The sequence below is a fragment of the Gekko japonicus genome, unplaced genomic scaffold (assembly GCF_001447785.1).
Source record: "Gekko japonicus isolate JY-2015 unplaced genomic scaffold, Gekko_japonicus_V1.1 scaffold513, whole genome shotgun sequence".
Taxonomy (NCBI): Eukaryota; Metazoa; Chordata; class Lepidosauria; order Squamata; family Gekkonidae; genus Gekko; species Gekko japonicus.
The window spans coordinates 688,491-701,019 of record NW_015171519.1 but is presented as its reverse complement, the minus strand read 5'-3'; the positions used below and the strand labels follow the sequence as shown (position 1 = coordinate 701,019).

The following is a 12,529-nucleotide window of genomic DNA, read 5'->3' as shown; positions in this document are numbered from 1 at the left end:
GTGAATCTTACAATCTCCTTCCCCTTCCCTCCCCACAAAAGACAGCCTGTGAGGTAAGTGAGGCCAAGGAGAGAACCTGTGACTGGCCCAAGGTCACCCCAGCAGCTGCATGCGGAAGGGTAAGGAATCAAACCCGGTTCTCCCAGATTAGAGTCCGCGCTCCTAACCGCTGTACCAAACTGGCTGTCTAAAAAGCATTGTAGCTATACGCAGCATCCCTTCGGGAGACTTTGTACAACAAAGAGAGGCTTTCAAATGGAGGTGCGATCATGCGCACAGTTAGACCCGCCATAGGCGCGAATGCCGGGCGGATTTAAAGGGCGCGGTCAGAAAACAACAGTGCCCCGAAGCCTGCTGCAGAAGTGGCGTAAAAAGACACCAGGGAAAATCTGGTAGTAAACGGGTTGCGACGGGCCACGGACGGACTTTCCCATGTCTGGTCGCTCCAGCGCGCTCTCATGCCATCAGGCCATCCCGACTCCGTGCCGTTGCCCTCCCCCCTTTCACAGTATGCGCATCATCGCAAACTCCATAGGGAGCCCTCAGTGCGGAGATGCGATTAATCAATTGCGTCTGATCACGCAGTGGCGGGCAGTGGCGGGCCGCAGCTTCCAAGGACTGCGGGTCAAATTCCTCCAGAGGAAATAGCCTTGCTTCCGCCCCCCATTTTTTTCTGGCGTGTGTGACCGCGACCTAGACAGTCTTGGGTCCCCATTGTGGAGAGGGTGGGGTGTAAACAAAGTGAATAAATAATAAACGTTACCAGTGATACAGGGGGCAGAGAAAAGGGTAGGCAGGTTGGTGAGTGGGAAGAAGAGAAGAAAGCAGGGAAAGGTGAGGATGTGGGGACTTCCAGGAAGAGGGGAGGAGGAAATAGTGCGGGGAGGGGAATACAGGGGAAAGTGAGGTGGTCTTCGTAAGTCCTTGTGGATTTCAACGCAGCTGTAGTTTTCCCAGGTGGAGGCTGTGGGGGGGGGAAAGCTGAAGGCGGGGGGGGGCAGATGAAGATAGGTTGGCTGGTGGGTGGGAAGGAGAGAAGGAAGCAGGAAAGAGGGAGAAGGTCCAGGGGCTTGCGAGGAAAGAGAAAGAGGAAACAGTGGAGGGGAAGAAAATGAGGTGCCCTCTGCAAGTCCTCGCGGGTACCTCGCGGGTACCTCATTTGTTTTAACTCGTTTACTCGTTTGGGTTGCAGAGGATCATTCGACTTACAAATGCTGGTTTTATTGCTTTCACGGTGGGCAGGGACAGCCCCCCTCCACACTTTTGATTAAGCTGTGGCTTTGGGTCACGTGTGAACTGAGGGTCGGTGTGAACATGGCCCAAGTCTCTACTGTTCTCTCAGGAGCAGTTCTCTCAGAGCTCTCTCAGCCCCACCGACCTCACAGGGTGTCTGTTGTGGGGAGGGGAAGGGAGAGGAGATTGTAAGCTGCCCTGAGACTCCCAAGTGAAGGATAGGGTATGAATCCAGTCTTCTCCTCTTCTTCCTCCTTCTCCTCTCTCTTCTGTCTTCCTCTTCTTCCTCCTCTTCTCTCTTCCTCCTCCTCTTCTCTCTTCCTCTTCTCCTCTACTCCTCCTCCTCTCTTCCTCTTCTCCTCCTACTCCTCCTCTTCTTCCTCCTGCTCCTCCTCTTCCGGAACAGACAATGGGCACCGCCACAAAATGGCTGCCGTGGTGGTGTACTCAAGCCAATCCCAGAAAACCTTGTGTGGTTGAGGGCCAAGCGTCATCTTACACTGGAGGTTTGGGTGGTTCCTAAAGACATGACACTGATGCCTCCTGGGTTCTTCTGAACACCTCCTACTGCAAGAGGAAAGCCAGGACCAATATGGGGAAAAGACAGTGGCTGCCGCGATGACTCACTAGCTCTATGTCAGGGACCACTGGGCTATTTTCTTTCCCTTTCCTGTGCAGATTAGCTCACTTGCTTGAGCAACATATGGCTAGGTCTCCTATCCTCTTCCTTGCCTGTAAGCATGTCTGGAACACTGTGCTTTGTTCATTCTTGCTTTCACACTCGCTCGAAGCTGAATCATGTGGAATAATCCGCGGGGAAAGGCAAAAAGGGGTCCATACTGGAGTCTTACGATCTTACGAGGGTCAGTTTGGTGTCGTGGTTAAGAGCGCGGACTGTAATCTGGGAGAGCCAGGTTTGATTCCCCACTCCTCCACATGCAGCTGCTGGTGTGACCTTGGGTCAGCCGCAAGTTCTCTCAGAGCTGTTCTCTCAGGAGCAGTCCTCGAAAGAGCTCTCTCAGCCCCACCTGCCTCACCGGGTGCCTGTTGTGGGGAGGGGGAGGGAAAGGAGATTGTAAGCCGCTCCGAGACTCCTTCGGGTAGTGAAGGGCGGGGGACAAATCCAATCTCCTCTTCTTCTCCTTCATCTTACGGAGTTAATCGAACGATCTTTTGGAAGCACACAGCTCCTTGTCTGGCACGAATCGAAACCCACGCTTTCCTTCTAAGGCCAAAAGCAGAAATAAATGGGGGGGGGGGAGAGAAAGTGCTCGTCCTATCTTCGAAAGCCCGAAGATTAATTTTAGGGGAAAGAGGATTTGGAGGGGAGGGGTGGGGAAGTCTGATAGATGGATGAGCCGAGGCCCCGGCCCATCCCAGCATGCATTCCTGGCCTCTCCTCTCTCACGAACTTTCCTTTGCCTTCGAAGCCCCCGGTGAAACTGTAGCGGGCTCGGAGGGAGGGGGGTAGCAGTCCGGGGGCGCGAGATCTGATTACTCGGGGATGCCACCGGTCGGATCCCTTTACAGGCCGGGGCTGGGATAATAAAGCGGTTACTGTTTTCTCCCCCCAAGGGGGAACCGTTTGAAGCAGATGACATGGATACGGTATCGCCGAGAGATAAAACACGCCAAACAATTAGATGGGAGAGATTACAGGCCTCGGGGAGCCGGTTCGGGTTTCCCTACGGGGAGCGCGCTCACACAGACCCTCCGTTCTGTGGAGGCAGAGACTGGGAGCCGAGCTGTCTCTTCCTTTCTTCTGCATTTTATTTTTTTGCACCGAAAAGAGACGGCTTCTATCAGCCGCCACCCACAAAGGTTTCAAAAGGAGCCGGGTGAATCCATCTCACCCTTTACAGAAGCCCAGGTCTTTTTTCCTTTCTGCTCGGTTCAAGTCCAGTAGCACCATGGAAACCAAGATTTTTGGGGTATATGCTTTCGAGAGAGATAAGAGAAGCCATGTTGGATCAGGCCAAGGGCCCGTCTAGTCCACTACTCTGTGTCACACGGTGGCCAAAACCCAGGTGCCCTTGGGAGGTCCACCAGTGGGGCCAGAACTCCAGAAGCCCTCCCACTGTCGCCCCCCAAGCACCAAGAATAGAGAGCCTCCCTGTCCCAGACATAAGAACAGAAGAGAAACCATGTTGCCTCAGGCCAGTAGCCCATCTGGTCCCACACTCTGGCACAGCCAGAACTCCAGAAGCCCTCCCACTGTTGCCCCCAAGAATACAGAGTATCACTGCCCCAGACACAAGAACAGAAGAGAAGCCATATTGCCTCAGGCCAGTGGCCCATCTGGTCCAACACTCTGCGTCACACAGTGGCCAAAATCCAGGTGCCATCAGGAGGTCCACCAGCGCGGCCAGAACTCCAGAAGCCCTCCCACTCTTGCCCCCAAGAATACAGAGTATCACTGCCCCAGATATAGTGTTCCCTCTATACCTTGTGGCTAATAGCCACTGACGGACCTCTGCTCCAGATGTTTATCCAATCCCTTCATGAAGCTGTCTGTGTTTGTAGCTGCCACCACTTCCAACAGTGGTGAATTCCACCTGTTAATAATTCTTTGGGTGAAGGACATCCTTTTCTCCGTTCTCAGCCTGTTGCTTCTTAATTTCGTTGAGTGCCCCCGAGTTCTTGTAATTTGACAGAGGGAGAAAAGTACTTCTTGCTCTATCCCATGTATAATTTTGTGAACCTCGGTCATGTCACCCCCTCAGCCGTCGTCTCCAAGCTAAAGTGCCCTCACCTCTTTAACCTTTCTTCATGGGGAAAGAGCTCCATCCCCTTAATCATTTTAGTTACTCTTTTCGACACTTTTCTGAGTGCTATAATATCTTTTCGGCGGTTCAGTGACCAGAACAGTACACAGTATTCCAAATGGGGCCACACCATAGGTTTCTAAAGAGGCATCATGATACTGGCTGATTTGTTTTCAGTCCCCTTCCTAATAATCCCCACCATAGCATTTGCCTTTTTTTTAAATCACAGTCACATAGATCTGAGAAAGGGAGCTTTGACTCTTTAAAGATCCTACCCCGTAAATTATGTTGGTCTCTCTCAGCCCCACCTACAGGCAGTGTTCCCTCTAAGCTGAGTTCGTGTGAGCTAGCTCAGTTTTTTAGCCTCCGGCTCACACCTTTTTTCCTTTGCTCGGGAAGGACGACTCCCAAGCGAACCAATCTGTGCAGTAGCCAAGTGGCTCGCTCACAACTTTAATGCCAGTAGTTTACAAAGTAGATTTTCTGTTCACAAGACTCCGCAGCTTAGAGGGAGCGTTGCTCACAGGGTGTTTGTTGTGTTGAGAGGAAGGGAAGGCGATTGTAAGACACCAGTTTGGTGTAGTGGTTAAGTGCGCAGACTCTAATCTGGGAGAACCGGGCTTGGTTCCCCACTCCTCCACTTGCGCCTGCTGATGTGACCTTGGGTCAGTCACAAGCTCTGGCACAGCTGTTCCTGAAAGAGCAGTTTCTGTCAAGAGCTCTCTCAGCCTCATCCACCTCACAGGGTGTCTGTTGTGGGGAGGGGAAGGGAAAGGAGTTTGTAAGCCGCTCTGAGACTCTAAGTGAAGGGCGGGGTATAAATCCAATCTCTTCTTCTCTTCTCTTCTTCTTCTTCTTCCTTTGGATAGTGAAGGGTGGTGCATAAAACTAACTCCTTCTCCTCTTCCTCCTCCTCCTCCTCCTCTTCTTCGTCCTTGTCCTTGTCGCATTTCCTCCATCTTACCTTTCTGTTGTGTATATAAATCAACAAACACACAGGAAACACAGCAAGGTTGAGTAAAATGTGGGAAATCACCATGTAACAACAAAAACAGGGGCACACAGTTCTGATATACTACTATAACTTCATTAGTCAATTAAATTATATACTTATAATAGCCAGTAAAGACGCTAGCGTGACCTGATTATTATAGTGCACTAACAACAGTGGTATAAAGTATACAGATCAATGTAACATTATTCAGTCTTAAAGGAATGTCCAAAGTTAGAGAGACAAATGTGCAGACAAGGTTCAATGTTGCGGCTGTCTTGCTTTCAAAAAAGAGATGCAGCAAAGATCGTGCGACACGCCTCCCAGGCAAAAATGTGTGTTTCGAGGAATTCCTCTTCAGGCAAATTATTTCCCCTGGAACTGGAGCTCACAAATGTTACAGTGCACAAGTCAAGATGTTTGCTGCTTCTCTTTTTATAAGTATTATAAGTATAGATAAAGGTTTCCCTTCCTCGAAAGCCAGTCAAATCCAACCCTAGGGGGCGGTGCTCATCTCGGTTTCCAAGCCGAAGAGCCAGCGCTGTCCAAAGATGTTTCCATGGTCATGTGGCCGGCATGACTAGATGCCGAGGCACATGGAATGCTGTTCCCTTCCCACCAAAGCGGAACCTATTTATCTATTTGCAATTTCTTGCTTTCGAACTGCTAGGTTGGCAGCAGCTGGGGCCAGAGACGGGAGCTCACTCCGTCATGCAGCACTCGGGTCTCGAACTGCCGAATGAGCTCACTCCGTCATGCAGCACTCGGGTCTAACCACTGAGCCACCGCAGCCCCCATTTATAAGTATATCATGTATATAAATCAGCCTGATGGACTTACACTCTAGCACATCTGATGTGAAGGGAGTTCTGACTTGTGAAAGCTGGTGTTGAAATAGATTTTAAGTCCTGACTCATAGTGAGAAAGGTGGGCTATCGATCAGGCGGATAAAATAAATATATTTCATCCTGCCCCTGGGTATCAAGACGCAGCCAACTTATGACGACCCCTAGTGGGGTTTTCAAGGCAAGAGACTTTTAGAAGTGGTTGGCCCTTGCCTGCCTCTGCATAGCAACCTTGGACTTCCTTGGTTGGTCTCCCCTCCAAGGACTAACCAGGGCCGACCCTGCTGAGCTTCCAAGATTTGATGAGATCAGGCCAGCCTGGACCAACCAGGTCAAGGCAAACAAATAGAGTTGGTTTGCCGTTGCCTGCCTCTGTACAGCAACCTCAGACTTCCTTGGTAGACTCCAAGTACTAACCAGGGCTGACCCTGCTTAGCTTCTATGAGGGGCTGTGGCTCACTAGCAGAGCCTCTGCTTGGCATGCAGAAAGTCCCAGGTTCAATCTCCAGCATCTCCAGTTGAAAGGACCAGGCACTACAAAATGGGAAAGACCTCAGTCTGAGACCCTGGAGAGCTGTAAAGAGGGGCTGTGGCTCAGTGGCAGAGCCTCTGCTTGGCATGCAGAAGGTCCCAGGTTCAGTCCCCGGCATCTCCAGTTGAAAGGACCAGGCAGGACAAAATGGGAAAGACCTCAGTCTGAGACCCTGGAGAGCTGTAAAGAGGGGCTGTGGCTCAGTGGCAGAGCCTCTGCTTGGCATGCAGAAGGTTCCAGGTTCAATCCCTGGCATCGCCAGTTGAAAGGATCAGGCAGTAGGTGATGGGGAAGACCTCTGCTTGAGACCATGGAGAGCTGTAAAGAGGGGCTGTGGCTCAGTGGCAGAGCCTCTGCTTAGCATACAGAAGGTCCCAGGTTCAATCCCCGGCATCTCCGGTTGAAAGGATCAGGCAGTAGGTGATGGGGAAGACCTCTGCTTGAGACCCTGGAGAGCTGTAAAGAGGGGATGTGGTTCAGTGGCAGAGCCTCTGCTTGGCATTCAGAAGGTTCCAGGTATCCCCAGTTATAAGGACCAGGCAGGAGGTGATGTGAAAGTCCCCTGCCTGAGACCTTGGGGAGCTGTGAAGAGGGGCTGTGGCTCAGTGGAAGAGCCTCTGCTTGGCATGCAGAAGGGCTCAGGTTCAATCCCCAGACTGAAGCCGCTGCCGGTCCGCGTAGACAATACAGACTTTGATGGACCAGGGGTCCGATTCAGTAGAAGGCAACTTTGTATGCTCACGGTCTGATGAGACCGGGCTAGCTTGGGCCGCCCAGGTTTATACGCCCTGCATTTCCCCCCCTAACCCTATCCTTCCTTCCTTCCTCCACTTTCTTCTGCAGCCCTAAAGAGGTCATTCGATATGGAAGATGCCGAAGACGTCCCAGCTTTCTCTCCCGCCGCCCCGCCCCGCTCCCCTCTTGGCCCCAGCCTCCCTGGCGTCATCCTAGCCACCGGCAACGGAGAAGGGAGGCGAGCGGGCGGTCCCGTCCAGCCCGGCTACCCGTCCCACGTCAGCCTCAGCTCCGATCCCAGCCCGGCTCAGAGCCCCGTCCTCAAGACCAGGATCACCAGCAGCCTCTCGTTCAACCGAGGCACCGTCCACCTGGCTCGGGCCAACGGGAGCCACCTCACCCGAGTCTCCTCGTTCCAAACCCGCCTGAACCCCAACGGATTCTCCTCCTCCTTGGGGCCCGGTAGCGACAACGAGAGCCTCCACAGCTCTTCCTCCAGCTTGGAGTGCCCGACCCAGGTCAAGAGCCTTCCGAATGTGACCCCGCAGTCCGAGTCCCCCGGCCTCGGAGTCTCCCAAGGGCCCAGTCCCGCGCTGAAGAAATTCTTCTCGCACGGCAACGTCTTCCACACTGAGGCCGACCGGCCCGTCCAGCCGGTCCCCAAGGCGACCGCCAACTGTGGCTCGCTGCCGTCGCTGGACCTGCATATCGCCGAAGACCCGGGGGCCGTCCCCGGCCTCGGCCCGACCTTAACCGCCGGCCCCGCCGCCACGCCGAGCCCCGGTGGCCAAAACTGCGTCGCACCTCTGTCAAAGACCGTCGCGACAAAGGAATCTCCTGCCCCACCCTTGGAGATCTGCCAGTTGGCACACGGGACCCCCCCTGCCTCGGCTGCCAGGCAGACAGTCAAGTTGCAGAAGTTCCCCATCAGCTTAGACGGTTTGATTGAGAAGACAGATGAAGCGGCCGTTCCGGCACCCGCGCATGACTTGGCACCGAAGCCTTTGCCAAGGACACAGATCCACGTCAATCTCAGCACCAGTCCCGGCTTGCCCCGGCAAGTCAAGGAGATAACCAAGGAGGATAGAGCTGTTCTTGCAGGCACTGGTCTCACGTCACCCTCTCCGGGACGGCTTCCCGGAGCAGGAAGTTCGGCGTCCCCTCCTCGGCCTGCTTCCTACCGACTCGTCCCGCCACCTCAGACAGGGCTAGTCGCTTCCCAGCAATCCTTTCCAGGGGCCCCACCGAAGGGCCCTACCCAAGGGACCCCAGCCCCAGCTGGCCCAAGAGAACGCAGCAGTGCCACGGCTAAGAGGTTCGATTCCAGACCCAGCCAAGGGGCGTCCCAGCTTCAGACTCCCGCGCCTGCTTCTTGCGCAAAGGAAGAGCCCCTCACGTTGGCAAACAGACCTCTGGAGGCCTCTCCTGGGAAGAAGGAATCGGAGAGGAAGGCCTTGCTGAAGGAAGGTAGGTGCGAATAAGATCGGAAGTGAGATTTGACATGGAGGCCTGCCCCTCACCTAAACCTCTGGAGGCGTTTTGGGAGGCACAGGAGGAGAGGTGCGGGAAGAGGTACACTGAGCCCGATTTCACACAAGAGCTGCGCTGCGGTCGCGCCTCCCTTTGCCCCGCTTCTATTGGTCAATTTCCCACTCGAAGCCACACGGCCGCATTTTGACCCGCGGCTTCGCCCGATTTCCCCCGCGGTTCCGTGATCCTGTTTTTTGAGGATCACGAAACCGCAGGGAAAATCGGGCGAAGTCGCGGGTCAAAATGTGGCCGCGCGGCTTCGATTGGGAAATTGACCGATAGAGGCACGCCAAAGGGAGGTGCGACCGCAGCGCAGCTCTTGTGTGAAATCGGTCTGATTTTCATTTCTACCTATGGCATTTTTTTTGCTGCCCTTTCGCTCATGTCTCGGGATCCGTGGTCCTCACCTCCTTTTGCTTGCGAGAGAAACCGAGTGTCCCTCGGTCAGTCTCTGAGCTTTGCGTGGCTTGAATTTGGGTCTCCTCTGTCCGAGTCTGAAATGCTCGCTGCTGCACCACAGTGCGTTGCCCTCCCCCGTTGCCAGGTTTTCAAAATAAGCTTAAAAAGTATCACTAACAACTAGCCGCCTGTCCCTGGAGGCTTTTGCTCATCTCCCAAGTAGATCTTGCTTTATATTGCAAAGGGCTCAACGTGCCCTTTGTCAGACGCCTTTCAGTGTCCGGTTCATTTCCACTTCATTGGGGAGGAAAATAGACCTTTAGGATTGTTCCGCACATTACGTGGGAGCGAAAATTGTTTCTCAACAGAGAGCTGCAGCTGATCTTTGCTCCCGAGGAGCATTCCTGTATGATATATGTGTTTCCATACACCAGTTTGTCCGATTTGTTATTACATGCGTTCTATTTCATTTTCAGGGCCAGACTAGGTACCGGGCTGCCTACTAACAGATAGTTCATGCTTTCTCTTTTGACGTTGTGCATTTTCTTTCCTGCTGTAGCTCCAAGGATCTCAGGGGAGGTATAAGGGGCTCTCCCTTCCCCATTTTATCCCCAGAGCACCCTTGCAAGGTAGGCTTGGCTGAGATAGGGACTGGCTCGAGATTCCCCAGGGAACTTGATCATGGCAGAATGGTCACCAAGTAAGTGTGTGGCAAGCAAGACTTGAAACCCGGGCTTCTTGGCTCAGAGCTCAGGCTCTTAACTGTTATTTTGCAGTGATTTTTGCCAGAAATCAAATTCTGAATTTCAGCTGTTTGGGAAGCCTGCGTGGCATAGGGCTTAGAGAGTTGGAGGAGGACCTGGGAGATCTGTGTTCAAATTCCTGCTCAGTGGTTGACCTTGGGCCAGCCTTCGTCTCTTTCTCTGTGTCTCTCAGCCTCCCCTACCTCTCAGGGCTGTCGTGAGGATAAAATGAGGAAGGGAGAAAGAACCATGTGTGGCTCCTTGGAGGCAGGGGGACATAAAATGGCAGGGATGGGCTGCTGATTTCCTTCCGGTGAGAGGAAAGCACTCAGAAACGCTTTCCCTTCCTGCTTGTAACTGGGGCTCAGCCTTTCTCCCAAATCGCAGCTTGGCAAACCCGGTTTTTGCTTTCAAACACCCTACTTTGCCCCAGGCAGTCAATTTTTAATTACGGGCATGTTAAACAGCGTAGGGGAGGCAGGGGGAACCCTATCTTGCAACACCTTTGAAAGGTACACTTGGCACAAACCCCACCTAAAGAAGGAAACAGTCACCCACATTTCCTTAAACTCCCGGCCTCCATCCCGTCACCATCTGTTCCTAGCCTTCCAGCAGATGTGGCAAGAAAGCTGGCCGAACCGCCCCCCTGCAAGGATGGCGTCAGTCCCTTGCTGTTGCGGCTTCTGGCGGGGCCCCAGCAACGTCGCTAGAGGGCTGACGTCTTCAGGCTGTGAAGAGGCTTAATCCCTGAGGTCTCGCGGGACGGAGGGCTGTTTCCCCCAGGACCTGTCCTTGGCCGAGGGTGGACAGCGTTGCAGCTTGTTTTTCCTGGCACGGCCCCCGTGCCTCTAAAAACTGGACGCCGAGCATTAGTGGAACAGAACTCTTGGGTGTACGCCATCCAGAAACGGTGACCGCATTTGTAGCTGGTCCTAGTTAAAACACGCAGGCAAATGTAAGCTTGATAGTAATATATCTACGTGCTGCCCTTGAAAAATAAATGCAGAACTGCTCGTCCAAAACATTGTGAGGAGTGGCAAGTGAATTCTATCTATCTATCTATCTATCTATCTATCTATCTATCTATCTATCTATCTATCTATCTATCTCTATATATCTATCTCTATCTCTCTATCATCTCTCTATCGTCTGTCTCTCTATCTCTCTATCTCTCTATCTCTCTATCTCTCTATCTATCTATCTATCTATCTATCTATCTATCTATCTATCTATCTATCTCTATCGTCTGTCTATCATCTATCTATCTAATCTATCTATCTAATCTATCTATCCTGTCTGTCTGTCTGTCTGTCTGTTGATATCTAGATAGATAATCTAGGATTATCTATATATCTAGAGTATCATTATCTAAAGAGATAATCTGGAATTATCGATCTATCTAGAGCGTTATCTGTCTATCTAATCTAGAATTATCTATTTGTCTAGAGTGAATTATCCATCTATCTAGGATTTCTTCCCCTCCAGCCATCTTCAGAGCAGCATACGTGGTTCTCCCCTCCTTCCTTCTATCCTCGCAACAACCCTGTGAGGTAGGTTAGGCTGAGAGGGGGGGTTGGCCCCAGATCGCCCAACGAGCTTCACTGTCATGTGGGGATTTGAACGCAGCTTCCCCCAGGCCCTACTCTCACACTCTGACCCACTAGACCTCACTGGCTGTCACATACTTCGGTTCAAACTACGCGGGTCGATGGAGATCTACGATTGGCTCTCCAGATGTGTAAATGAAGCTGTAGAAAGTAATCATACAGATTGGGGCTGGGGAACCTAGAGCTGTTTCCCTGATCGAGAATCCAGCCCCTCCCCGTTACTTTACAGTACGGGAAAATGATGGTCAGAGTCTCTTGTTGTACCCATTTTTTATCCTGTATAGGCTTAAAGCACCCGGGGGGGGGCATTTTGATTAGGAAAACAGTACGGGGGAAGTGGTGACTACTCTCCCTTGCGCCACACTGTGGTTCTGATCCATACTGGGCTCCCCCACCCTCTTTGTTACAGCGTCACATGGAAATCTGTGCCTTAGATTGCCTAGGGGACGGTCAGACCTGTCAAATGGAAAGTCTGACCCGGCCCCGAATCCTCTGCTGCATGCAGGACTCCGTGGCTAGCCCCTGGGATCCCTACAGCAGCTTGGAAAAGGGGTTTCCTTTGAGAACTTGCTTGCTCTGACCCCTCCAAGCCCAGCTGTTTCCCTAGAGGAAGGAGCCATTCAGCTCGGCTATCCTGTATTGTGTGTTCCAGCTCAGCGAGAGACCCTGTGTGTTTGTGTGTGGACGAGTGTCGGTCTTCCCCCTCGGCCTATCATTATTTTCCCCTCAAGCGCCCACCACACCCTTCTCGCTGGCTGCCTTTCTCTTCAGAGAACGCTGGCTCAGTTTTCAGTGTGTGTGTGTGGGGGGGGGTTGGGACATTCCCCGCACGCACTCGCTACGCCTGCCATGAGTGATCCTTTTCCCTTGGGGTCAGCCACAGTTTCTCCTCATAGCTCACCAGTGAGAGAGATCTCACTCGGCGACTGGCGACGAGGGGGAAATTCGCTTTCCAAAAACTTCCTCATAACTGAGGCAGGGAGAAGACAAAGCGGTTCTCTGTTTTTGGCCTTGCTTTGCCGTCACATCCGGGTGTCTCTGTTCTCTGTGGGGTTTTTTTGGGGGGGGTGTCTGGAATGCGCCGTTGCCACTCGGGGGGGGGGTTCAGACAACCAATTTGTGTGGCGGCGCCCGGTGCGATACGCTTGC

The 12,529-nt window shown here is 52.7% G+C and overlaps 1 protein-coding gene across 1 annotated transcript in view; it reads left to right on the top strand.

Annotated features, from left to right (window-relative positions):
• SEPT12 (septin 12) overlaps positions 1 to 12,529 on the top strand; it is a 99,917-nt gene that overhangs the window by 23,381 nt on the left and 64,007 nt on the right. The window contains exon 2 of the mRNA XM_015419409.1: positions 7,210 to 8,568. Within this exon, the coding sequence (XP_015274895.1) occupies positions 7,210 to 8,568 (1,359 nt within the window). The remainder of the gene's footprint in view (positions 1 to 7,209; positions 8,569 to 12,529) is intronic.